Below are 25623 nucleotides of genomic sequence, written 5' to 3'. Positions count from 1 at the left end.
AAGAGTTAAATAATCTAATTAAGACAAAAAATTTCACAAATGCCTTAATAGAATAAAATTATTTTATGCCCACAAAGTCAAAGGCCCAATTCACTGCTGGATCATAATGTTCTGCTAAAAGTCTCTACCACATACCATGCGTTTGTTCCTTTTTTCTTTCGCTTTTTAGCAAATATTCAAATTATTACGGTTATTTGTCCATTTACATTTGAGCCGGAAAAGGGGAAGGTGTAGGAACGCAACCACTTTCCCAATGAACCTATGCGCATAACACAAGTCTAGACAGACCGTCCCTGACAAGCTTAGAAACAAGAGTCTGCTTCACCCGTGCGCCGCCTTAGTGCAGCACGTTGCCATGGTAACGTTGGCTAATTAGCACGGGAGACAACAGTCTCAACATTGGGGGAAGTTTTGCAGGAGTTTCCCACAAACAAAAGTGTATATTATGACTTGATGACGATTTGAGAAGTGATTCCAGGACTTTTTTTTTTTTTTTTAAAAGGTTGTAGAAAAATTCACCCTGTAGATGCTGTCACATTTCTTTCAAAACCACCGCGGTGCTGAAAGTCCAAAGGTCACAAAGTTCCCTGGGATTTCGTCTGCACCTTATTTCATGGCCTTATTTAGTTTAGTCTGCACTTGCAACACTGCTATTCACCACCAGCATGGCTCAAAAAGGTAAACATCACAGCCTCCATGTTTACTACACATGCATTTAATATACATCCATATTGAGACTGCGACTTTGATCGTGATCTTTCAGCAGGAGGGCACTGAAGCTACAAATGGGACCTGATTGGTCTTTTACCCACAGCCCTTCACAGCAGCACTATACGTCTGCCCCCCCCCCCCCACGTACGGCGGATGAGGGCGCCCAGCTGGCATCGCAACACCGTGCCAGCCACACGTCACTGTCAGAGAATGCACATCAAAGCGAGGAAACGGCAACAGACCACACAAGCGTCATCGTTTAAAAACTAGTTTATTTCCATCCTGACCGCTGAGGAAGGTAATCGTGTGTTGTAACCTCTCACGTACAGTAGCCGGCGGGCAACCCCCATCTAATGCAACAGTATGTCTTTTCATTCAGCATCAATAATTTACGTAAAATATTCTTTACAGCAAAAGGATAGAATTACATATTAAAATACTGTACAGTGTTTCCACACAAAGTAAGCACTTTCAACATAACAGCATCGGTTGTGTCGTAAACGTCCACCTCCCTGAAGGTGAGCGTTTACAGTCGAGGAGTTGATCATTATGGCGGTTTAACTGTGGATTTATCGGCACAAGGGGTTTCAGGAGAATACAAAAATATAGCATACTGTGTGTATGAGCGTGTTTTAGAGGGTGAAGAGGACACAGAGGACCTGAAGGTGATCAGATGAAGAGCAGCAATCTGGGATTAGAAAACACTTGATAGAAAGAAGCTAGTGATACACACAGAGGCTGAACTGATCCACGAACTAATGATGGCGGAATATCCTCAGATTCATTGACAGGGTTCTTTTTCTCGTAACTTGGGAAAAATATCCTGCGACCTGATCTGAAACGGAGTCACTGCTTGATATTGCGAGACATCTGTGAATTGAACTAGTCATCAACGCGTGGAGGTGGTGGGAAAAGGCTTCCGCTGAGTGTTGGCTAGAAAACGTCGTCCTCATTACACACGACAGAATAATGAACATTTGGTGTATTTACAGTTTAATTCAGAACAAACAGCTGAACCTTGGCTTCGATTCTAACTACATTCATCTCCCCGGTATCACATTTCTTGCGTCCTCCCCGGCGGTTCACCGACTTGTTGTGACAGGTGGTTTGACAACGGCGGCATTTTGGAGACTTTTAGATTCATCAACTCTTTTACTCCTTCTTTGTCAGAACCTGGTCGCAAAGCTCCAACAGCTTTCTGCACAAGTTTTCCACAGCAGCGGAGGAATACAGCGGGATGACATGAAAAGGGTTTTTTTTTTTTTCACAGCAGCTACAACGGCAATTTGTCCTCTTTCCTCTGCTTGTTTCATCTACACCGAGGGCCCTCTAGCAGCCGCGCCGGGTTTGTCATCCTGGCCCCGTCTCGTTTGGGAGCGCACCCTCCTCAGGCCCCCGCCCTCCTTGGTGAGGTTTCCCGTCAGAGCAGCATCGTGCACCTGCTTCATGTTCTCCTGGACTTCGGCCTTGGCGCATTTCAGCAGGTCAGCCTGGCCCTGGATGTGAGGAAAAGTGCGGAGGGGGAGAAAGAGTGAGAGGGAGGGAGGACATGGGGGGGAGGCAGAGGTTGAAAGTGAGCAAAAAGATGCCAGAGGTCACAGCATGATCCGATGCTCTGAGCCTCGGGCCGCTTTTGAAAGCGCACGAGTGCCGTGCTGTGCGACTGCGCTGCCGACCTTAAGGATAGTGATGTTCCAGCTGAAACTCTCCAGCGCTCGGCCGACCTTGCAACCTTTCAGCCCCTCCTTTGCCGCCAGACTTTGCAGTTTCTCGTGATATTCCATGGCTGGGGGAAAAAAAAAAAGACACACACAAACACAGTAAATGACTCACTTCTCGCTTGCATTTTCCTGGTTTTTACAGGAACACATTGCACTTCGGGGACAAAACTAGCTGATTTGGGCAAGCTGGCTGATGTGAAGTGACATTTTGATTTCCTAAATGTTACAATGCTGAGATGGCTAAGAGGGAAACATTACATCTGGTTTAAATCTGCGCGGCACAAGACACTGACAATCGTGGCTCAAAAAAAGGGATGAAAAGTCCCTCCTACTCTTTTGTATAGCAGTTTGTTTCAATGCTTCAGGTGAGTGATATCCACTTATCTACTGAGCCCTGGGAAATGTTTGGACTTGGCATTCAACCTGGAGTTTGTTACTTAGACCAGACCAGACACCCCCACCCCATAGCAATGACACTCCTCGATGGCAGCAGCCTGACACAGACACACACATATGGTTCAGAAACACCTCAAAAAACATGAAAATAGCACAAGGTGTTGACCTGGCCTCCAAATCCGCTAGATCCCAAACTGATCATGTACCTGTAGGATGACCCACAGAGGCCCCTCCCCTCAATTCACAAGACCCAAAGGCCCCCCCACTAACAACATCCTGTTTCCAGACACCATAGGACACCCTCAGAAGGCCCATGTCCATTCTCTGATGAGTCACAACAGTTTTGGAGGCAACAAGGGAGACCCACGCCATAATAGGAAGGTGGTCATAATGTTACGCCTGACCAGTGTATGCAATTTTATTTCACACTGTGTTAATCTGACTTTCCGCTGAAGACGCGACCACATATAATTCACGAAAAAGGCTGAGGCAGGCTCCGTTTTCTCATTAAAAAAAAAAAAGCTAGTGCTGCTACCTCGGAGCAGTTTCTATTAAGATGACTTACGGAGAGGGAGATTACAGGAGCGAAATCAGCCGTGAACACTGAGTGGATTTTTCACAGTGAACAGTCTTAAGGAGGTGGAGGTGAGGAACATCGATGTTAGCTCGACTCATGCCGTTATTGATGTGCGTGTGTGTGTGCGTTTGTGTGTGTGGTCTGCAAACAATAGCTATGAATGAGTCACTGTTCCTGCTGCATTCATCATTCATACTCTGAATGTCAAGCAGCATCAATGCAATGTCTCCAGTCCAGTATTTACTGTAGCAGGAGGACTCGGCCCTGGTTCAAGATGGTACAGATGGAGATCGAATCTTCACGTTCAACCTGCGAGTTCTAATCCACCACCAATGAGGTGTTATCGACAGTGTCAGTATTTCTTTTAATGTAAAGCTTTAAAAAAAATACTGACATTTCACTTTCTGGACGATTTAACCAAACTACAAGCGTGACAGAGAGGAGAGAGAAAGCAGAACGGGGAATGCAAAGGAATGGAGCAACTGAAAGACAGACCGCGAAATATTCGCAAAGAGAGCACGACAGTGTCACAGAAGTCAGGCCTCCGGGTAGTTATAGAGTGTGTGCAGTGAGTTGTGCTGTGTGTGTCTGGCTTCCTCTGGCCGCCCCGGGCCACCGTCCCACTGTTACCATGGAAACCCGGAAGTGGGTTAACATGGGGCACACATCACTGCGAGCCATCAACGAGACGTTAAACACGCCGAGTCAAGACCACACACACACACACACGTGCGCAGGCGCGCGCAGAAGAGTAAACAGATTGTGTGAAAGTATAATTATTTACCACTTCCTCACACATAATTCCTCTCTGTCGCTAAACGTCTGCAAGCAGGGACACACACCTGCGCGCGCATACGTTCTCACTGCTCCGCAATCACACACACACACACACACACACACACACACACACACACACCCCTACATAACCCACTGCTCCACAATCACACACACCTACATAAATTGCCTGAATAATAACCTTTTCTGCGTGGTTGCTAGGCAACTCGAAGCCTACGTGCCAGCGAAGTGTGTGTGTGTATGTGTGTGTGTCTATTTCCATGTGAAACCAAGTGAAGCTAGGGGAGGGGGACAATATTTTCGAGCCTTTACTTGGACAGTGTGCACACATGGAAAAACACACACGCACACACACACACACACACACACACACACACACACACACACACACACACACACACACACACACACACACACACACACACACACACACACACACACAGAAACAAGGTCCTGACCCAGAGGACAAAATAACCTTCAGGGGCCAGCCAATCAGAGCGTAGCAGCATTACATCACTTTAACTTCCTGTCCTCGGTCTGAACTGTGAGCAGTTGAGATGGGAAAGATGTGACTTTTCCTCCGATGCCGTTGAGAAACAATGCGGCTGAGAGGGTCTCATGGAAGTTAAGAGCCACACTTCCAGATGTGAGTCTCAGCGCGAAACACACCAGGGCCCAGAGGGGGTGAGCAGCTGATCAGCCGATTTCTCAGCGAGGTGAAGCCTAGAGGCCCAGTGGGTATGAGTATAAATAATCCAAGTGTGTGGGCCTCTATTTATGAGAGGGGATAAAGAACATTCATCCAGGACATGTTCACTTGTGATCTACACAACTTTCTAATGCAGCTAACCATCTGCTGAAAGGACCTATATGTATGGAAGCATCTGCACAAGATGTTTATCCTCAATCATCCAGGTTCGTCTTTTAGTTTGTGAGCATGTTTAAGTACATTTCTAAACAGTGACACCGTTAAAGCAATAATGTGTTTTTTTTTTGTTTTTTTTAAATGTTAGCTGACGTGGTGTGATGAGGTTTTATAAACAATCACAGCCAGGCTCTAACACTCAATCCTCTTAGAACGCATTGATTTTGTGACACTCGTGTCTGAGAGGGCGATTGGAATTTTATTTGTGGTGATCGCAGCATTTCTGTGATCACCACCAAATGATAACTGCGCACCAGCCGGGGCGCTGAGGAAATAGTTTCAGGTAAGACATGTGAGCGAAGTAAATTCGCACGTGCAGGGCTCGGCTTCTCGCCTCGATGCGAGTAGTGCGCTCCAGGGTGTGACAGAAGTGAAACGTTCTTAAACTTTCATCTAGAGGTGACAAGTGAACCAACGGCTTTTTAGATTGGTGTCATTGTCTCTCTTTGTTTTCCATTTAACCAGAAAGAAAAGAAAAAAAGACATCTCAAAACTGGATGAAATAAATACATGGCACATATATATCTACACTGATCAGCCACAACATTATGACAGGTTACGACAGGTGGAGTGAATGCAACGTTCTGCTGGGGAACTTTTGAACCTGGCATCCGTGTTCGTTACTTTGACCTGTACCACCCACCTGAAACCAGAACGGGCACCCCCGCCCTATAGAAATGACACTCCTTGATGGCAGCAGGCATCCCCAGCAGGACGCAGCTTGACACAGACACACAAATACACAAAAACGTGTCTCCCAAGTCACTAGATTTCAAACTGATCACGCACCTGTGGGATGATTCGCAGAGAGATCCATATAGGACCCAAAGCCCACCCCCATTAACAACACTCTGTTAGCAGATGCCACAGGACACCCTCAGAGGGCCCATGTCCTGCACAATATTAAGGTGGTCATAATGCTGTGGCTGATCGGTGTACATCGAATACACAACCAGTGAGAAAGTGAGCGTTTTCCTAATCCACCCCTCTAACAAGCCAACCCATTCTGATGCTAAAGTGGATTATCTGTCACTTCTCCCTCGGTGTTCTCGTCTTCCTCGCAGCTTCGCCTCCAGCCATCCATCACCGCCATTAATCTTCCCACGGCTTTCGCCTCCCGCCTCCGTCTCTCCTCTGTACGCTGATGTAACTTCCAGACATCCATCTCTGCCACCGGCCATCCCATGGCTCCCTCCGAGTGACCTGTTTATGCCTTCTCCCTGCCCCCCCTCCTCTTCCCAGACTGAGAGGTGGACCCCCGCCTTGGGATCACCTGATCCCCATCTCTCATCCGTACACACAGGAAGAGCTTTGTTCGTAAGGATCGGGCCTCGGGCTCAGCTCCTTATCAGATGAAAGTACTGGCAGCGGCCCAAAAAGCGCAGGGCTAAACTGTCGCAGTTTCAAGAAAAACACTTAATTTACATGCGATCGCATATAAAGTAAAAGATTCACGATGGACGGAGGAAACGAAAACGGGTATTTCTGCAGTAAGACGCCTCTGCCGCAGCATTACCTGCAAAACAGATAAATACATCACGCTGAGTGAAGCCATGGCCTCCGAAAAAAAAAAAAAACTAAAATAAACTCCAGTGGAAGATGTGATGAGTGGTCTGGGAGCGGAGCGGAGCAGTCTGCAAATTTGTAAACAACATTCATCTCCGTCAAATATTCTATTGCTCCTTTCAGTGGCCTCAGCTGAACCATCATCAAATATGATTTCTCTTCTGCGTTATCTCAAGTTCTTCCTCATTTCCTCCTTTCAATTCGAATTTTTCTCGTGTGTGATATATAGAAGTCTGTGTGCATTTCCACCCACAGCTCTGGCCGAACATGCAGATGCTTAAATATGCATCGCAAGAGTTCTTTTTTTAATAACTTTTTTTTTTTTTTTTTTTGCTACTCATTATTAGCACCGAGCCAGTTTTAGCACTTCTAAATGTCAATCATACGCTTTCGTATGTGACAACCAGAGACTGAATCGGGGTGAGGAACATGATGGGTGTGAGCTGGTGGTTGGAGGGGTTGTTTATCGGCGCCGTGACAACAGTCTGTCTGATTAATGTCAGAGGGACCCGAGGGGCCCTGCCGAAGCAAACAGAACCGTGCCAAAGATCACAGAAACGATATCGGCGGGTCAGATAAGGTGCCCTCCCCTCAAGAGACAGATGGAAGATTGACGACGGGAGCGGGGCCAATTTAAACCTCCTCCATCCAAAACACGCAGATGAACCGCGCCAGAAAGAAGTCTCAACTAACCTTGTCTGACAGCGGTGATTAGGCAAGATGGAAGTGGGAAAAAAATGATGGAATGACGGAGCGAAAAGGAAATGAAGGGAAATGTGCAGAAACAGGCAAGAAGGAGACGAAAGAAATTAATGATAGTATAGGGACAAGAGGGAAAGGGTAGAGATGGCAGACGAGAAAGGAAAGGAAAGGGGCAAGGAATGAAAGGAAATGGATAAGAAGCAGTAGGAATGAGAAGAAAACGAGCCGATGACCAAAGCAGCCACTCCAGTACAGCACATGAAGCCCTTTAGAAGAGGCTGTGTGGGAGCCTCATTACAAACACACATCACATCATAACACACGCTCTACATAGCAGCATCTCATGTGAACGCCAGCACACCAACACACACGCCTACACACCGGTCGTCTGTATGTGCAGGATCCTTTCGTAGAGTCCATCAGAAAGCTCCATCACAGCTCTGCTCGCCTGGACCATCTGCAGACAGGGAAACATTTATTAAAAACACACACAGCTGTAGCGCACCATAAACATATTCAACACGCTGACGCGCCATAAACTATGATATAATATAAAAGTTAAAAGGTACAAAAAGATTAATGCATGCTGTTCAGTGTTTTCACTTCAATAAATATGCTGGTGGTAAAAATATGGAAATTGTCAAACGGCGTTCCCTCAGTAAATACATATACACAGATGCCTGCATGCGAAAGCACAGCGCAGTGAGTAATGCGACGGCTCTTTTAAAGTAATGACCACACAAAACGAACACGCACACGAGGGGATAACACGAGCAGCGTCTGCCTGATTAATTCCGCACCTCCTCCCGCTAACCCCGCTGGGACTTGACCCGTCTTTGGGGAAAAAAAAAAAAAAAGAAATAAAATGCCATTCAACAAATAAGGGATTAACTCCAGAACACTACCAGGACACACACACACACACACACACACACACACACACACACACACACACACACACACACACACACACACACACACACACACACACACACACACACACACACACACACAACACACACACACACACACTCCAATTTCCTGTCTCTGTTTTAGGCCTCTCTCTCTCCCCGGGAATCAGGATTCAGGTGTGGAATCCATTTAGCTGAACAGCATCCAAATCCATGCTAATGGTATTCAGTACCAACGTGAGCTTTTTTTTTTATTATTATTATTATTTTTTCCCCACCGTGGAGGCAGAGGTGGCTGAACATGTGCGCAACTTGTAGTTAAAGTGTCACGGATGGTACAGCAATCAAGAGTCATAACTTGATACAACACATCCGTTTGTCTCCACTGCAGCCTGCAGACCTGTCCGCTTTCCATTCACATACCCTCGCACACATACTCTCTCGGATGGTGTTGCTAAATTGGCAATTCATACCGGCTGTCCATCATCCCGCTCATGGGATTCCTGGGGAATATCTAATATGAATCACAAGCAGGTGCACTTTGGGGCAAATATCAATTTAAAAAATATTGCAGATGGTTTAAATAAAAAAATCTGTGATGCACTGAACGCTGGTCCACAGCCGCGCAAAAATCCACTTATGTCGGACAGGGGGAGAAACAAACAGGAGACAGGAGCTGAAAAGATTAATGAGTGAAAGAAGAAATGGGGGAGGACGTTGAAAGATGGAGACGAGACACCAAAGGGAAATATACTAAAAGTGAGATATGAAAGTGAGGACATTGATATTGCATCTTTTCCGTCACAGAAAGAGACGAACAAACTCAACTCACTTCCCCTTATTGACTGTCTTGACTAGCAACTGACCCGTCTGTCCCCTTCACTTTTTCTCTCCTCCTTTCTTTCTTTCTTTCTAGGTTTGTGTTTATATCTGGGGGGAGTTTTTCTTCGACAGCTGGTTTTATTTTTGGACACCGTTTCATAAATTAAACCTGTTAAATAACTTTCTCCTTGGGTCAGTGAGAGTTTTATTTGGGTGGAAACACAGCGGATTCAGGCCAAGGTGAGGATGTCGCCAATGTTTTTATGGGACTTGTTGTGGCCAGAGTGAATGGGGGATGTTGTGCGCTGCATAACAATGAGCGCTCACTTTGTGTTTCTGAGCATACCGGCTAAAAAGGAAGCTTTTGTTTAGGAGGGGGATTTTCTGCGTTGGGTGAAACAGTCAGAAGATGGGAGGCGAGCGAGTGGTTTTGTTGCTTTTTGTTCTTCCCTTCCTTTTGATGACTCTCAGATTTATGAGCCGCTCCTTTAAAGGAAACTGCCAACACTTCCTTCCTCACCATGTCATAGGTAGAGACAACTCGGCGAAGGACGTCGGGCAAGGGCCCCTGAGCCTCCAGGGTGGGGTAGCTCTCCTGAAGCACAAACAGCAGTAAAGGCGTCCCCTCTGGTCCTGACACCCTGGAGCTCAGAGCTAGCACGCACTGCATGAGGTTAGCCACAGCCGACACCCCGCACAGCTCCCTGAACACTGCTACAGAGTTCTGTAGAAAAAACAAAAGGGAGGATACACGATTTAGATCCGCAAATTTAAACTTGAATTCAACTTTCCCCTCTTTCTTTCCGTTTTCATGTTGTACAAAATTAAAATCAGTACTCCAGATTCGATCTCCGTCACGCACACGAACGCACACAGGTAATCATAAACGACTCCTGAAACAGGGCTATTCGTCTTTTCTCTCGGCTATTGATTTCTCTCCTGCAGTTGTGCTGTAGTTGTTTGGAAGTGGTTCGGAAGAAACCAAGAGACTTCAGCAGTCTCATCACGCTGACAGAACATATAATTACAGTTTTATTGCTGCAGGGTGACTCAAGCACCCACAGACCAAATTGCTGCCTGGCACATAAAGGTTAGCTCAGCTGTTAACAAAAAAGGAAAGGGAAGATATTGCAAGTCTTCAGTTTTGTCCTTTGTAACTACTACAGGGTGCAAAAAATATAACTGTCATTGTCAGTCAGTGGCATTAAAGGTAATTGCTATTGCACTATAACTGTGATTTGGAATGTGTTACGTAAAACTACATATTAACTGAATGATTACATATATAAAAGGACTGTGTGCACTTCAAAAACAGCATCAAATTATAACATATGACGTAAGATTTAAGTAAAAAGCGCTAAAAAACTCTCTTCACCTGCATGTTCCCCCTCAGATCAGTGGCTTCCCTCAGCAGAGGAGCAGCCATCTTGAAAACATCATCCACAGACCGAACCCCTAAGTCCCTCAGAGCCGTGTAGTCCCTTCCTTTTCTGGCCTTCCGTACTGAGAGACCCCTTTTGTGAGGCTTCCCCCCTCCTCTCCGATTGGTTAGGGCCACGTGGACAAATAGCTTGGCGTGCGGTAGGTCCTCCCCTGTGAGAGACTGGAGGGGTACATGCCTGTAGCCGGGCTGGAGGCACTCCAGAGGTATCGTATACTGTCCTGCAGCAGCAAGGAAATCCATTTTAGTTTGGCACATTTGAAAGGAATAGGCAACTGATGTGTCAGAAAAACACTGTAACCACAGAAAACTGTCACACCCACTGACCTATGAATTCATCCCCAATGTAGTCATCATCCAGCACCACAAAGCGAACCATGGCAAGCTCAGGCAAGTTGATCTGGAACTCAAAGCTCTCATCGAAGACGGGGTTGTCCCCATTCTGGGTCACAGTCCTGGTGCGTCGCTCCATGCAGTCAGCTGGGATGCCATGGATCTCCACATACACATATGGGTCCACCACATCCCCTTTGGCGCCAGAACCTCTGGGCTTGGGCAGGTTCTGACCACTAATCACCTGCGAGAAGGAGGACAAGTTACTCATCATTATTTGAGTTTAATGCAACTTTGGTCCTTGGGTCTATTCATTTTGCCATCTTCCTGGATGATTTTAGTCCCCAATGATAACTTAAATATCTAAAACCCACGTTCTAATCAATGGAAATATTTCTTGTGGTCTACACATTAATCCACCGCACCTTGACGTGGAGTAGTTGTGGAGAAACACCAGGCACCGTGTCTCTGGTGTCGGCACTGAAATAAGACACCTCCTGCCGCATGATGGCCGGCCGCAGAATGTAGCCACAGTTCCCATTCTGCCTAAACCACGCCGTGTTCAGGTCCATCATCAGTCCTGCCGTCTGAAAATTCATTGACACAATCTGGCAGCCGCACTTCCACAGGTCCTGGGGGTTCATGTTGCTGGAGTCGATACGCATGGGGTTGGGGTACACTCGTGACAGGAAATGTTTGTTGTGGTTGACAAAGTCACCGGGGCTCTCGCTAGCGAGACGCACAGCCAAAGACTCGTGGAAGGAACACAGCTCCCAAGGTTTTTGGCTCTTGGATGATGTTGCAAAGTCAATGAAGTGGACAGAGTGGCAAAGAGTTACTAAGTCAGAGAGATCCTTCAACAGTTGGAAACGTTTGGGAGGAAGATGAGGAGGATTAGACTGAGGGGCTGCTGTGAAGGAGACAATTTTCTGCATCACTTCCTTCTCACTTGCACCAGATGTTGTCCCTCCACTATTAGCTGCTTTTAATCGTTGACATACCTCCGCTCCTTCATCCTCTTCACTCACCTCCCCATCCTCCCCATCGGAAAATGGCCCCAACTTTTTACCCTTAAGTAGGATTCGATGCCTCAGAGCATTCGGCGATGGAAGATACAAGGCCCCTTCCTCTGGGAGGTCTGTGTACAGCTTCTCTCCTAATATCCTCACAAGATGTTGTAACATCACTTTCTGCTGATGAACAGAACAGTGGTTTTCGATACAAAGAATTAATGGATACTCTGACGCCACAAATGCAAATCTCCCGATTGCATCCAACACACAACGCAGGGCTAGCGGAGGGGACAGGTTGTGTCCAGTGCACACCACTGGCTCCTCATCGGGGCCATCCCAGACGTCAAGCTCCACACATCGGCAGCCCATCTTAAGGGCACGGATGTAGCCGGAGATATCAGAGGGACCTCGAAACTGGTCCTCGATGAGGTAGGTGTTGTGGGAGGAGTTGATGTAGTAGTGTGACAACGGCTGGGACATGTCCTGGCACACGATGTGATGCTCCCGGTCAAAGAGGTGGCACTCAGCTGAAGTGAGGTAGCTGGTGAAGCCGTCCAGTGACAGGTATCCCTGCTGCCGTCCCTCCTCTGATGGCTCATGGCACTGGATGAGTTTCAGGCTGGTTTCCTCATTGGCCTAGAGGACAGAGTGAGAGAAAATTACAAGAAAATTACATTTGTCCACATATCCAGGACTTGTTTTCTTGTTTTCCGTATGTGTGATTGATTTGTGTTACCCACTTGAGCCATGCCCTGCTCAGCCTCGATGAACCTCATCAGGTCTTTGGCATCCAAGAACTCCTTGTTGCTAGAGAACTGCACCATCAGGAAGTAGATCTCTGGACGTGTGCAAAAGTCGTGAAAGACCTCAATGAACTCTAGCTTGGTGACTTGCTCATTTCTTCCAGGTGGCTTTTTGGTTTCACTGTGGTTTCCAGATCCATTACCTATTGTCGGCCCGTACGTCTTCTCCCTGACTCTTTGAAGCTCTTTAAACCTGTGCTCCACTTTGCTGCTGCTCACGCCAGGGTTCACGCTTTGTATTAACTTTACAGCTGACTGCAAGCGAATCCCTTCCTCGATGTCTTCCTGCTTGTCCACATCAGCAGCAGAGGAGAACAACTGTTCCAGCCAGCACAGACGGAGGCTGTCCTGACTGCTGGCGAGCATGTCAAGGGCATGTTTCCCATACTGCATCAGATACCTAGAGGCAGAATGGAGAAGAACGCACAGGGGTCGGTTAAGTAGGGCAGAATATTTTAGTCATAACACTGCATCACAAAACCTTTCCATTTTCATTTCAGGCCTTCTCCGCCGTGCCTGAAATATAAAGTAAGTGCAGAGCAGTGGAATGAGTTTAAAGTCAAATCACGTTTTATGTCAGAGCCCTTCATAACCAAGAAGGCTCAAAGGACTACACAAAGAAATCAACCAACAAAACTCAGACTGCTTAGCTCAGTACAATCAATACTGGGGGAAAAAAGCTAAGACATAACATATATTGTTGGGCTGATGTGAAGACCTGCCCAACCTTCCCTGCACGGCCGAACATTAGTTCAACCACAAATTAAATCTGTCATTTCTTGTTCACCTTCATGTCAGTCAGAAAACCAATGAGGAGTGTTTGTCCTACGAGATAAAACTGACCGGACTGAAACGTTGATGTAATATAGTATATATGTCAGCTTTAACCAATGAGTATAAATGATGGATGTAGCCACAAGGTCTGATATCACTGTTGGTCTCCAGGTAATGGGTCCAAAAGACTCCCATTCAAAGATCCTCTATGTCTCTCATAAATGGGCAACATCACTCTGGCCAAACCTACATAACTTATATACAGTGTATGACTTGAAACCCTCTGGTGCATTTAGGAACAAGCACCTCTATCATTCTGATTCTCCTGAGCTGCTGGTACGGTGTCACAAAGGAAGTGAGGTTATAAACCAAAGCATCATACATACATCAAACTTGATTTGTGCAGAGTGAGAAACTTTTGCAACACCTTCAAAGTGTCATACCTCAGGCCCGTAACCCATATGTTTGCCACTTCTGCAGAGTTAGCCACCAGGTCCAAGGTTTCATATGTCTCTCCATAGATGATTGAGAATGCACAGTCCTCGGAAATCTGCTCATAAACCCCACTGGTGCGGAAAGTTTCAGTGTTGCGGCCCGTCCGCACCTGGAATTCGAGACCACGAGGAGACTATGTGAGCTACAGTAAAAACAAATGATCTGTTGTCTCCCGTATGGCTCAGGGTTGTAAATATGTTTTCCAGTGAATCAGACTTAAGGACTCGCTGAGGTTTTTCATTAAGCAAAAGCCAGGGAGTGTTGATATAGGAAATTCTTTCTCCCAGGGTACTGACCTCACGTATAGAGGCAAGCGAGATCCGAGCTTTGTCTGACTCCTTCTTGGACGGCTCCCAGCACAGAGCCTGGAGGCCTGCATCTAGTAGATAGTAACGCTGGTAAACACGAGAGTTGGGACGGATTTTCTTGAGCTCGCTCCCCTCAACCTGGAAACAACATACACACAACATCTGTCTCTCAGTGCGAGAGTTCAGTCCACTTCACTTCTGAATGCCTTTGATCTACCAGAACCCCTTGATGCGTCTACGGACCATTAAATATTTCATGTTCAGGTATGTAAAGCTAATATTTATTCACCATGGAGTGGATGCAGTCTGCAGCGCTGCTGATCTTCTTCTCTGACAGACTGCTGCTGAAGGACACCGTCTTCTTCCTCTCCCGCCCAGCACGTGATCCATCCTGAAGAGCAGGGAGAGAAGGATGAAATGAGGAGGGAGGGGTGTTATAATAATTTAAAAAAGAAGAACAAAAACAGTCAGCAATCATTCATTTGTTCAGTCATTCATTGGGCATGACAACATTTTCCCAGTCCACAATGGTTCTGAAAGGATTAGAAGGAATATCAGCTTATATAACCATAAATAAAAACAGATTATTTGGTCAACCACATAGAGCGCCCTCCTCCCAATCTGTTATTGTTTTTCCTGATACAATGCTAAAAGCCTTTGCTTGCCCTTGCCCTTTCACCATTACACCATTAATCATACCTGACTAGACTGAGGCAGCAGGCTGCAGCATTCTAATTCTGCCCCTCCACAAAGACACCGGCAGACCCAATCAGTTTATCTGAGCGCACCATCAGGGCTCATCCATCTGATTTAATGGCAGATCAGATGTCACCCCCACAAAGCACCCCACGCTAAAAGATAAGAACATATATGTGGGCAAACTTATTCAGTTACGGATATAATAGTCCAGATACAATCAAATCAAAGACTTCATTGAGGCTAATCTTAGGCAGGATAAGCAGGATAACATAATTATAGCTGATTCGATTGTGAAGTGGAGGGACAGATGAAGCAAACGCCCACATACTCAGCATGCTGGTGTCCTGCATCGCAATTAAGACGACAAATGCTAATGGCGGAAAAATGCAAAATTGTAAAATTTATCATAGTTACTGTACAAGTTTTCCGTTTTCAGCATAACTAATGCCATTAGCTATCTATAATGTGCAACAGTTTCAGTTAATTTATTATTTAATGCACGGCAGAATTTTCCTCAGAGCAACTTATTTTAAGCCTACGGTGACATCTTAGAAATAGATATTTTGCATTCATAAAGTAGAGAAAAGTACACAATTTTCAAATTTGAGAAGTTGGAACCTGTAGATACTCTGGCCCAAAAGCAGCAGCAAAACAGGACCGTTACCAAAATTGCAGATTTTATTTTTATAGTCACTGACCAAATCGGTTCACCATTTAACTTAAAAACTAAATAATGAAAAATGGATGTAACACATAACCTAAAATACCACATTCTCTTTCTCCGAGTTGTTTAGATGCTGCAAAACAAATCAAAGAAAAAATTTGTTCACATAAATTCATCGAAATCCAGTAGCCTGTTGCTTTGAGGCTGACGAATAAACAATATTTTTACCTCTTAAATTGGTTTTGGAGTGCTTAAGAAGTCCATCTGATTGGCAGTGAACTAATATTATCATGTTATTATCATGTTTATAGCGAACATCTGTGAATACTGACGAGTGGCTGATAAATCTCTACTCATCAGCATAACTCCATTCGAACCTCTTGATCTCTTGTGTCTTTTATGAGGGAAGAGAGGAGGGAACCCTGCATATGAAAGAAATCTGGGGCATATGAAAGGAAAACGGAGATAACAGAGGAAGAGACCTGAGCTGTGTTTCATCTAAAGAATATGAATGAACAAGGGAAAGGAGGAAAGAAGGGAGGCATAATTCACTGAGCCCCAGATGGAAGGGAGGCCACCTGACCGTCGCAAATCCTTCCAAATCAATCGGCTCATTAGGAGGGAGAAGTGTTTCCAGTCGCAAGTTTTTTGAGCCCGTGTGATGAGAGTGCTCTAAAAATAACCCCCCCGGCGCCTTAGGGCATGACAGAGGGAGTAAGAGGAGGCTGCGTGGAGAAGACCATCTTCCAGCCTTATTCTGAAAATGGCAGGAAGAGGAAGAAAAGATGGAATTGCGTCAGATTTAGTATCTTTTCACGCATAATAAAACACTGACTTGTGACTGAGCTAACTGATTTTTGTGTCCTTATTAAAAACCTGCCACCTCTGGAGGGCTTCATCTCGACGTGCATCTCGAACAGAAAAAAAAAAAAAGACTCGGACTGCGGCTCCACCCCAGCAGCAGGGAGGACGGCATATCAAAATCAAATCTCCCACTGAAACAATTTGAAATATTAAAGATAAATACATAAACAGAGCTCACAGGAAATTCCCTGGTGACCCAAAACGAGGCACGGCGTAGACAAATACAGACAGATGCACCTGCACATCTGCACGGTGGCGTACAGTCGCACAATATCGTTCACCTTTTCCTTTCATGCGGCGCAGTGACAGGCAGGGGAGATTAACGCTGGCCTCAATCTATATCTCTTCCTGTGTGTGTGACATTGCCGGTAATGGTCCCTCTGTGGCTATATCAGCAGCAATCTCTGTGCACACATTACCCAGTTAGGACTGCACATAAATAACATCATCTCCAGAGACGTATGCGCACTACGTGACAAGCAAGAGGCATTTCATTCCTGATTAATGGACATGCAATAGGTAGGAAATCCTATTGAAGCAATGGATCTGTTCCCTTAAAAACTAATAAGGCTCATATGGTGTGCAACTGTCGCAAGCTGTGTTTGAAGGGTGGGGGGGTTCAATTATCTTACGTGTGGAAGCTGTCTCGCATGTTCACCTCTGTTGGCCCATGGCATAAATTACTGACTTAGAGAGAGACAGAGTTCAAACACACAGCCGAACAACACTGACGTCACGGCAGACTCTCAATAAATTATCCTGACAAGATAAAACTAGAGGTCACACATTTTTCCCCCCCAAGAGTGGATAAATACCTGAATGACACCGCAAAAAAAAAATAAACAAAACAAACAAAAAAAATAAAACAGGAAAACGAATTCAGCTTCCATCCAACCAAATGATTAAATTTTTTTACGTCATATCCTGTACTGTACGACTGCGTCACAAAAGTTTCAGCTTGTTTTCTCATGGAAAGAAAGATGAGCCCCTAAAACCACTGCTGCGCTTCAAAACAGGAAGCAGACTATCAGACCGTCACAGAGAGTTTCCTGTGGCTCCACAGAGAGCTGAGTGAAGTGACAAGACCGGAGTCAAAGGCAGAATGAGAAAAAAAAAAAAATCTTGCGTGAAACCCTCGTCACTCTGAATTCTTGTAATGCTAAAGGTTATTTTTAGATTCGACAGTCGGCTCAATGAGGGCTGAACATCTGCTATCCATGCAGATCAACGCCTTTGCCGTCTCTGCTAACGCAACCTGTTGAACATCACGGGAATCAGGTGATTTAAATATTATGCAAAGATAGGTTTCTGGTGCCAGCTTAAACAAACAAACCTTAAACGGCCGTGCACACACACACAAAGCGACTGGTAGCACAGCAGCGACAGGAGACCACGGACTCTGCTGATGTGGTGTGGGCAGGCGCCAAGCTGAACTAATCTCAAGTTTGCGGCAATGTGACCAAGTGTGAACGTTTGATAGAGTTGACTGACATATCACTCACGTCTACTGAATGGAAACTTCGTTCACAGCTCTGGTTCCGACCACCCAATTTTCTAGGCTAATGGAGGCCTTGGAGCATCGTTGACGTCCTTTCTTTTCAAATAAAAAGTGGGGACGACAAGAAGGGACGGCTCTGTCTGCTTGTTTCACCTAGTGGGCAATAAATAAGAGGGTTATTTTGGCAAGCAGAGCCGGGAATGTGAACTATCAACCAACTTGCAGCGACGAATATAATTTTATGTTGTTCAAGTGTTGACAAATCTGGTAATTTACAAATCCAGCACACTTGGAGCAACTTCGCCGTTTATTTGGAGCCGTCTTTCTATACACCTTATGAATCATTTTAGCTCCGTTTTTGGTCTCCACCGACACACGAAGGTAATTTTGTCTTCGTCTGATATTATACAGCGATTTTTAAAAGCAAATTTTTGTCGCACACGTGGCAGTGTCCTGCCGAATCCAAAAGCAATTCAAATGACAGCTGGAGAATGAAAACAGCAACAGAAAAGTTGCGGATTGTAAGACCAAAACAGTTAGCTAAAAGACGAGAAAATGCTTCTGATATTTTACGCACACGGTCAGGTTGAGAATGTCTCTGACTTACCCACATCACAATGCAATTTAACAACTGTTAAATAGTAAAATGCTAACTTGAGCAGCTTTAATTAAAATGTCTAAAAATCAATCAGAAAATAATGTTTTTTTTTAAAGGACATTTTCAGGCTCAAGTTTTCATTTGTTGGAAATGTACAAAAGATTACTGCGGATACATTCAGATGATTGTGTGACTATGAGATTACCGATGTTCCTGTTAGGACATGGACGTTGATTGAACAGATGGACAAACGCGGGGATGGATGGAGAGACTGGGAGGCAGAACACATTAGATTAGAGGAGGAGGACACACAAGATGCCAGAGCGACATCAAAGAAAGTTCCAACTCGAGAGAGGAAAGAGATGACACCGATAAAATGGGACGAGCGACCGTGGAGGAAGCATGAAGGGGAATAAATAAACATGCTCTTCGGCTGATTGTTGTCTATCATTAGAGCGGACAATCAACAAACAGAGCCCCTGAGCTTGGTATCCTCCTGAAGGCCCTAGAACGGCCTTGCGCCTTCATTAGCCGGCTTACATGCATGGCGTGATGTATGAGAGAGTAGATGAATGCAACAAGCTTGTATAACTAATTACGGCTCCTCCGAGTCAGCAGAATGAAGATGTAGGTCGTTAGTGGGCGTCGTCTTTGATCCATTAATTAAGACACAAAGAGAAAGATAGATGGTTGCTAGGTGAGAGGAAATACAGAACAGAAAGCTGAAAATTGGAAGGGAGCAGTCTACAGTCGTCTGGCCTTGTGTGTTTGACAGCACATGATGGATGCTTAATGGTATTGTTTATTCCAAGAGCCTCTCACCCTGGAGCGCCACAGAGAGAGTGATTTACTGCGAAATGTGGGATGTATCGCTTCGTAAAGAAGGCCTCCAGAAAGAACGTAAGGGACGTTTATTGGAACACCGTTGGAAATGAATCATTTGAAAACAACACAAGTTAACATGAGCTAAGCTGATTAACTTAAGGGCACACGCGCCATATATGGCAACATGGTTCAAGCCGAACCGCACAAGGTATGGGCTATTATACTGCAGGTAGTTAACTACAGCGACGCTTTATGTTACCAGCCAATTCTTACTGATATCACAAACCTAAGGTTAATCAGGCGACGCACATTGTAAGTAACAGTAACAGTGGAAACACTGAAAATAACAATGCCATCGTGCTTATTTTCAGCAGGTTTAAGATGTAATTTTGTGACAACACAACGGTCTCCTGGGAAACTTTTGGACCTGGGATTAGTAGGTACCTTAACCCTAACCTTACACGCACCCAGTCATACCCAGCAGGATGCAGCCTTACACAGACACAAAAAAAATAAAATAAAAAACATGAAAAAACAGCATAAGGTGTTGACCTGGCCTCCAACTTCACCAGATCCCAAACTGTTCAACTTTGTGTAGGATGATCCACAGAGCACCCCACCACCACCACCCCCCGGCTCTTTCTGACTGTTTTCAAACTGTCAACGTTTAAAATATTCGTTAGCTACAGTGGAAATTATGACTAATGTTCAGCAAACTATGTCATGACCATATGCTGTGTGCTGGGTGGAGTTTGCATGAGCATGTGGTTTCCAAAGAAGCCAGGACAGTGGAGACGGAGTGCTATGTGGTCGAGTGTCTGTCAGCGGCCCAGCGCATGGGAATGATGTTCAACGGAGAATGTGGTGAGTGTTCGCAGTGGCTCAACTGCCCACTCTGACTATAAAAACCTGTCCTTGTGGCAAGTAGATCAGCAGATGCTCTTTTGCGCTTTAAACCTTTGAAGTCTCGTGTGCAGCACATGCACACAATCAAACGCGCACACCACACGAAATGAAACAAGAAAAAGGTTGACTTGAAAAGGTCATCGTGTCAGAGAGCTAACCACAATTCCAGCTGACAAATGTCATAAATTTACTGCAGATACCAGGCAACTGAAAGGAAAAAAAAAAGAAAAAGACAAAAAAAAAACCAAGATGAGCAGGCTGCTGGAGACTTGAGTGGAGCATCCTCTGCGAGCGCGAAGGTAACGTTCAAAGTGCAGAGTGGGGTTTTCTCACGCCTCGCTAAGTAGGCACAAAGTCAGACATCCAAACGCACACTGTACGTACATATCACTGCACGTGCGTGGGTGGATGCTATGAATGTAGAATGTATATGTAGAGCGATCACCAGCTCAGCTCTGAGCTCTGGTTGTATTTCCAGTGGCTGCTCTGCGGTGTGTGAGGAGGTTAATCCGCTGGCGTGCAGGGCGTGCTCATGCAGTCTAAAGTGGCTTAAAGCAGGCTAAAGTTGTTGATTTGAACTGCAGGAGGCGCTCAAGGCCGCTCTGACTCAAACAACTATCCTCCCCAGCTGTGTGCTAATGCCTCTGGCTAACACTGCTTCCTCAGCCTGAAAAACACACGCAAACATACCCTATATGCACACACTCATTAGACACTGGTTTAGGTACAAAACACAAACAAGTACATCCATCTGTTATGCGTACAGACCCTTTGGGATTCTTTGGAAAGCTAGTTTGATGACTTGTGGAGAGTAAGAGTAGATAGCTATATGACTACTGAATATGACGCTGCAGCTAAGAGATGTTTCCCTCTGAGCCAACTGTATTTGTGTTCCGTCATCATACTAAATGACGTCAGAAAGAAAGGAACAGATGTACAGCAGACTACAAACTATCCCTGTAAGTGCAAGAACTCCTGCACGAACCGAGAAAATCGCTAGATTGAGTTGGGTTATGTAAATCTGCGTAGTTTTTCTTGGTTGACAAAGAGCTGAGGTTGTGCATGCATGCACGCAGCCTTGCACGAGCGCTCACTTGAACCATGGAACATTTCCCCCCCCCTTTGCCTCATAGTGTTTTTAGGGCACAGGCAAGAGGAGAACCTGAAAGCAGGTATTTGTTGCGGCGTTTCATGAGAAGGCAGGTCCGTGCATGTGTGTGGCTGAATGTGTGTGTGCATTAGGAACTGGCTGATGGTTATCTACATCAAGATGAACTTGAGAAAGACATAAATTCAAAGGCCTCCGTCGCGCTTGTGAGGGCGAGACGGAATAAATGAGAGCAGACAGACAGTATTATAGCGATGAAATACAATTAGGGGCACTCTCATTAATTCATCTCCAGGGAACACACACGCACGCACACGCTCACACACACACGCTGGGCTAAAATCCTTGACTCCTGTCTGGAATGTCAAGTTTCCTGTTTATCTACCCACATACCGCGCACATTCCTATTGTGTGTAATGTGTAGTCTAGCAAACAGAAACACATGATGTTGTGTTGACAGGTGACTCACAGCATATCGGTTCTTAGACTGAGCTGGTCTATCAAGAGTCGAATACGTTTGTGGTCCAAAACTTGATGGTGAAAACACAAACATATCTGCACCGCTGTGCTAGAGCGTCTACTGGAGGCTCAGAGTCTCGACTAAATGAGCAAAATCAAACACACATCACCCAGGCGTGCCAAATGCAAAGGAAGCACGTGAGGCGAGCGGTGGGAAAGTGTGTTTTCCCACACTGTCCCGCACTGACACTTTTTCAACGAACTCAGGCACCTCCTGAGCTATTTGACGCCGGAATGAGACGGGCAGAACTGGAAGCAAGCAAACACAGCAGTGTGTTTAATTCCTCTGCCTCGAGCTGGCCGCGCTGTGGAAACCAACAGAAGTCAGATAAGAGCAGGCCTGTGTGTGGGCAAGGAGGTGAGAAACATTTGTCTGTCCGTGTCCTCCAGTGAAAGAAAGGCGGCCCGTGGAGAAAGTGGCTGGTCATAGCCAAGTGCTTGTGACTTAATAGCAATATTGCAACATGAACGAGGAAATTGGCCAAGAGGCTGGCTTCCTGTCTTGCCAATCGCACGTCGGATGATGGCATGTTCGAAATAATCATGTCTTTGCAGGCAGGCGGCTCTGGAGACAAGCAGCAACTAGAGATCAACCTCCCACATGGCTTGAGGCCGACACCATAAAGGTGAACGTCAGGGGATGAGTTATTGATCAGACGTTATTGGGGTTTAGAACACGGCTCTCTTGTATTCAACTGAGAGACCTGCAGGCCAGAGTGAATGTAATTTCTCATTCTAATCTAAGACAGCTGCAGGTGGGTTCACTCCTCCTCCTCCTCCTCCTTGCTCTAGCTGAAGGAGCACTGCTGTAGTCTGGCAAGAATGAAACCTTGCCACAGACACACGTCAACCCTATGTGACGCCCTGTGAGATGAGAAGCCTCAGAAGGGGAGGTTTACATGTGGCCTCAAACTGTACAAGTAACTCCTCCCTGACACCATGCCTGATGCTCGAGATCTCGCAAACTGCCTCCTCTCCACATTTCCTCAACGGCGTGTCCAAATGAGGTGAGATGAGGTGACTGATTATTCTGCCTCCTGACACAGTCACAGGTGGAGAGGAAGATGACAGAAGGCAGTGCCACAGCGTACCAGCAACAGTTTGTTTTCAGGGTGCAGGTTGATTATATCCAGCAGTGTTGTGCAGCTGTTTGTGTGTGTGCGTGTGTGGAACAAGTTCCCACATCTATATGCTCCTGCCAATGGTACATATAATGGTATTTCATTCAGATTAACATCCCCGCAGGGTGTGCACTGCCGATGTATAATTCAAGCGATCATAATATATATCCTGTGTGGTTCAGTCGCAGGGTTTGGAGCTCTGTCTTGGACTTGCAACAGTTTGCATGCATTTGCATTGCACGAGCGTGTCCCTCTTTCTATTGAAGGCGAGATGAGCGGCTGATGGAAATGATAGCCTACCTTGATGAGACTGCTGCGTCGAGGGATTGGCTTCGCGCTCGTGTTCTCCCACGTCGGGGACTCGCAGCTGGATTCGTTTTGGACCCTCTTGGCGGTGTCTGACACGCTGCAGTTTCCGTTTGACACGGGCTCTCCTCGGTGCGTCTCCACACTCATTCCGGCTCCTCCTGACGCAGCTCTCCAGTCAGCAACCTGTGGACAGACGGCGCTCTTGTTCTCTCCAAATTCGGCCATGGTGACAGTTTTTTTTTTAAATAGAAATAATAATGAATCTTTCAGTTCTCTCGAAAGCAGCGGAGCTCCCGAAGCAACAGCGCTGCACCCTGACATAGACGTGCCATCGTGTGGAGTGAACGGTCGACTACCGTGCGTCAAGACAGGAAACTTTCTCTCTCTCTCTCGCTTTCACAACGAAGGGGGTTGGGTGCGGGAGGGGAGACAGCTGAGCGACAGCAGTGACCGACACACCTTCCAGATCTTCTCACATCTCGTTGACGGCTGGGTGCGCGGCGCTTGCGTTCAGGAAATTTAGACGCCGCGGAGCTTCTCTGCTCCTCCTCCTTCTCCTCTTCCTCCTCCTCCTCCTCCTCCTCCTCCTCTTCCAACTCAGTCAGCTCTATGCCGGTTTCAGCAGAATCTATCCTCATTGCACCGTGACACCGTGTTATATAAACGGAGACAGGTTTTGCATTTTAGTCAGTCGTCTACCTTCACGGTTTCGCTTCCGGACTTCATCCCGGGGCCACCAGGTTTCTGCGCGTGCCAGGAAGCTTTTAAAGTCACCATCGGTCGCCGGTCTGTGATGGATCGGTGGTTTGACAACAATGAAGCGCACACCTACCATATCAAAGGGGCTGTGGTCCCACTAATCTCAGTGGTTAGGACCTGCAGGTCTGCATAGTTATCGCCCCTGATTAAAAAGATTATTTTTTAGGTTGCCAGGTTGCGGAAATCCCCCCCTTCGTGACTATTTACATAATTTCACCAACCTGTTGCAACAACCTGTTAACTCCAAAACTCTGCATCAGCGGCACGTTTATCAGTTAAGATCACTTTATATGCATGAACACGTTAAACCCATTTCAACTGGAAAGATCATTTCCCAGTCATTTTCATATCACACTTTTTCTTTTCACGGCACAAGATGAGACATGTTGAGAACAGTTGCTGTGTCTTGCCATGGCTCAGTGCAGGCCTATCTGTGGATGCGTTTGATAATACTTCCACTCGCAGGTGTAAAGACTTTCATAACATTTCCCACTGACTGATTTAGAAATGAATGTAAAAATAATGTCTGGCTGCATAATTGTGGATTAGTATTTATATATATTAGTATTTATTATTATTATTTTTACGGAATACCGTGGTGTGAAACAGTTTCGTCCCCTTCCTGGTTTCTTTCTTTCCTTTTTTTGCACGTTTGTCACACTTAAATGTTTCAGATTGTCAAACTAATTTAAATATTGGTCAAAGATTACACACGTAAATGCAAAATGTAGTTTTTAAATGAACGTTTTCATTATTAAAGGGGAAAAATCCAAATCTGCATGGCCCTGCATGGCCTTGTGCACAATAACTTGCGCAATGAGTTTTTTTACAGCACTGTGGAGGAATTTTAGCCTAGTCATCTTTGCAAAATTGCTGTAATTCAGCCACATTCAAGGGTTATTGAGCATGAATTGTCTTTCTAAGGTCAAACCACAGCATCTCAATAGGATTCAGGTCAGGACTTTGACTAGGCCTTCATTCATTTTCTTCAGCCATTCAGAGGTGGACTAGCTGGTGTGTTTTAGGTCATTTTCTTGCTGCAGAGTCCAAGTTCACTTCAGCTTGAGGTCACGAACAGATGGCCGGACATTCTCCTTCAGGATTTTTTTGGTAGACAACAGAATTCATGGTTTCATTTATCACAGCAGCACAACAGCCCCAGACCATCACATTACCGCCACCAGATTTTACTCTAGGCGTGATGTTCTTTTTCTGAAATGCAGCGTTACTTTTACGCCAGATGTGATGGGACACACACCTTCCAAAAAGTTCAGGTTTTTGTCTCGTCAGTCCACAGAGGATTTTCCCAAAACTCTTGAGGATCATCAAGATGTTTTCTTGCAAAACTGAGACGAGCCTTTCTGCTCTTTTTCCTCGGCAGTGGTTCTGGTCTTGGAACTCTGCCATGCAGCCATTTTTTCACACCACTGTGACTGCTCAAACACACTCAAACACACAGG

The 25623-nt window shown here is 45.7% G+C and overlaps 1 protein-coding gene across 3 annotated transcripts; it reads right to left on the bottom strand.

Moving 5' to 3' along the window:
- Nucleotides 1–965: 965 nt before the first annotated feature.
- Nucleotides 966–23964, bottom strand: LOC125020057 (inactive phospholipase C-like protein 2). Of its 3 annotated transcripts, XM_047605297.1 has the most exons (13): nucleotides 23761–23961; nucleotides 23396–23587; nucleotides 14583–14684; nucleotides 14282–14431; nucleotides 13934–14094; nucleotides 12654–13116; nucleotides 11326–12549; nucleotides 10895–11144; nucleotides 10502–10788; nucleotides 9647–9850; nucleotides 7775–7850; nucleotides 2388–2497; nucleotides 966–2207 (listed from the first exon to the last, which is right to left on the bottom strand). In XM_047605297.1, exons 2-13 carry the CDS (start codon nucleotides 23549–23551, stop codon nucleotides 2025–2027), a joined length of 3366 nt encoding a protein of 1121 aa, XP_047461253.1. In that variant the 5' UTR covers nucleotides 23552–23587; nucleotides 23761–23961; the 3' UTR covers nucleotides 966–2024. The 3 variants fall into 3 exon arrangements, with proteins under 3 accessions (XP_047461253.1, XP_047461252.1, XP_047461254.1); XM_047605296.1 differs by having other exon boundaries at nucleotides 23396–23962; XM_047605298.1 differs by lacking the exons at nucleotides 966–2207; nucleotides 2388–2497 and adding an exon at nucleotides 3111–6641 and having other exon boundaries at nucleotides 23396–23964.
- Between the last annotated feature and the right edge of the window lie 1659 nt (nucleotides 23965–25623).

Source organism: Mugil cephalus, chromosome 14 (assembly GCF_022458985.1).
Source record: "Mugil cephalus isolate CIBA_MC_2020 chromosome 14, CIBA_Mcephalus_1.1, whole genome shotgun sequence".
Classification (NCBI taxonomy): Eukaryota; Metazoa; Chordata; class Actinopteri; order Mugiliformes; family Mugilidae; genus Mugil; species Mugil cephalus.
Note: the sequence above shows the minus strand (reverse complement) of the source record. Positions and strands in the feature narration are given on the sequence as shown.

Bases quoted from the DNA above. Each gene is read 5' to 3' on its own strand.
- LOC125020057 (XM_047605296.1), bottom strand. From the start codon at position 23,725: ATGTCAGGGTGCAGCGCTGTTGCTTCGGGAGCTCCGCTGCTTTCGAGA. The intron at 13,117-13,933 runs GTATGACACTTT...TTCTGCCTCTAG, and splicing joins ATATGGGTTACGGGCCTGAG to GTATCTGATGCAGTATGGGA. The intron at 10,789-10,894 runs GTCAGTGGGTGT...TTGCTGCTGCAG, and splicing joins CATTGGGGATGAATTCATAG to GACAGTATACGATACCTCTG.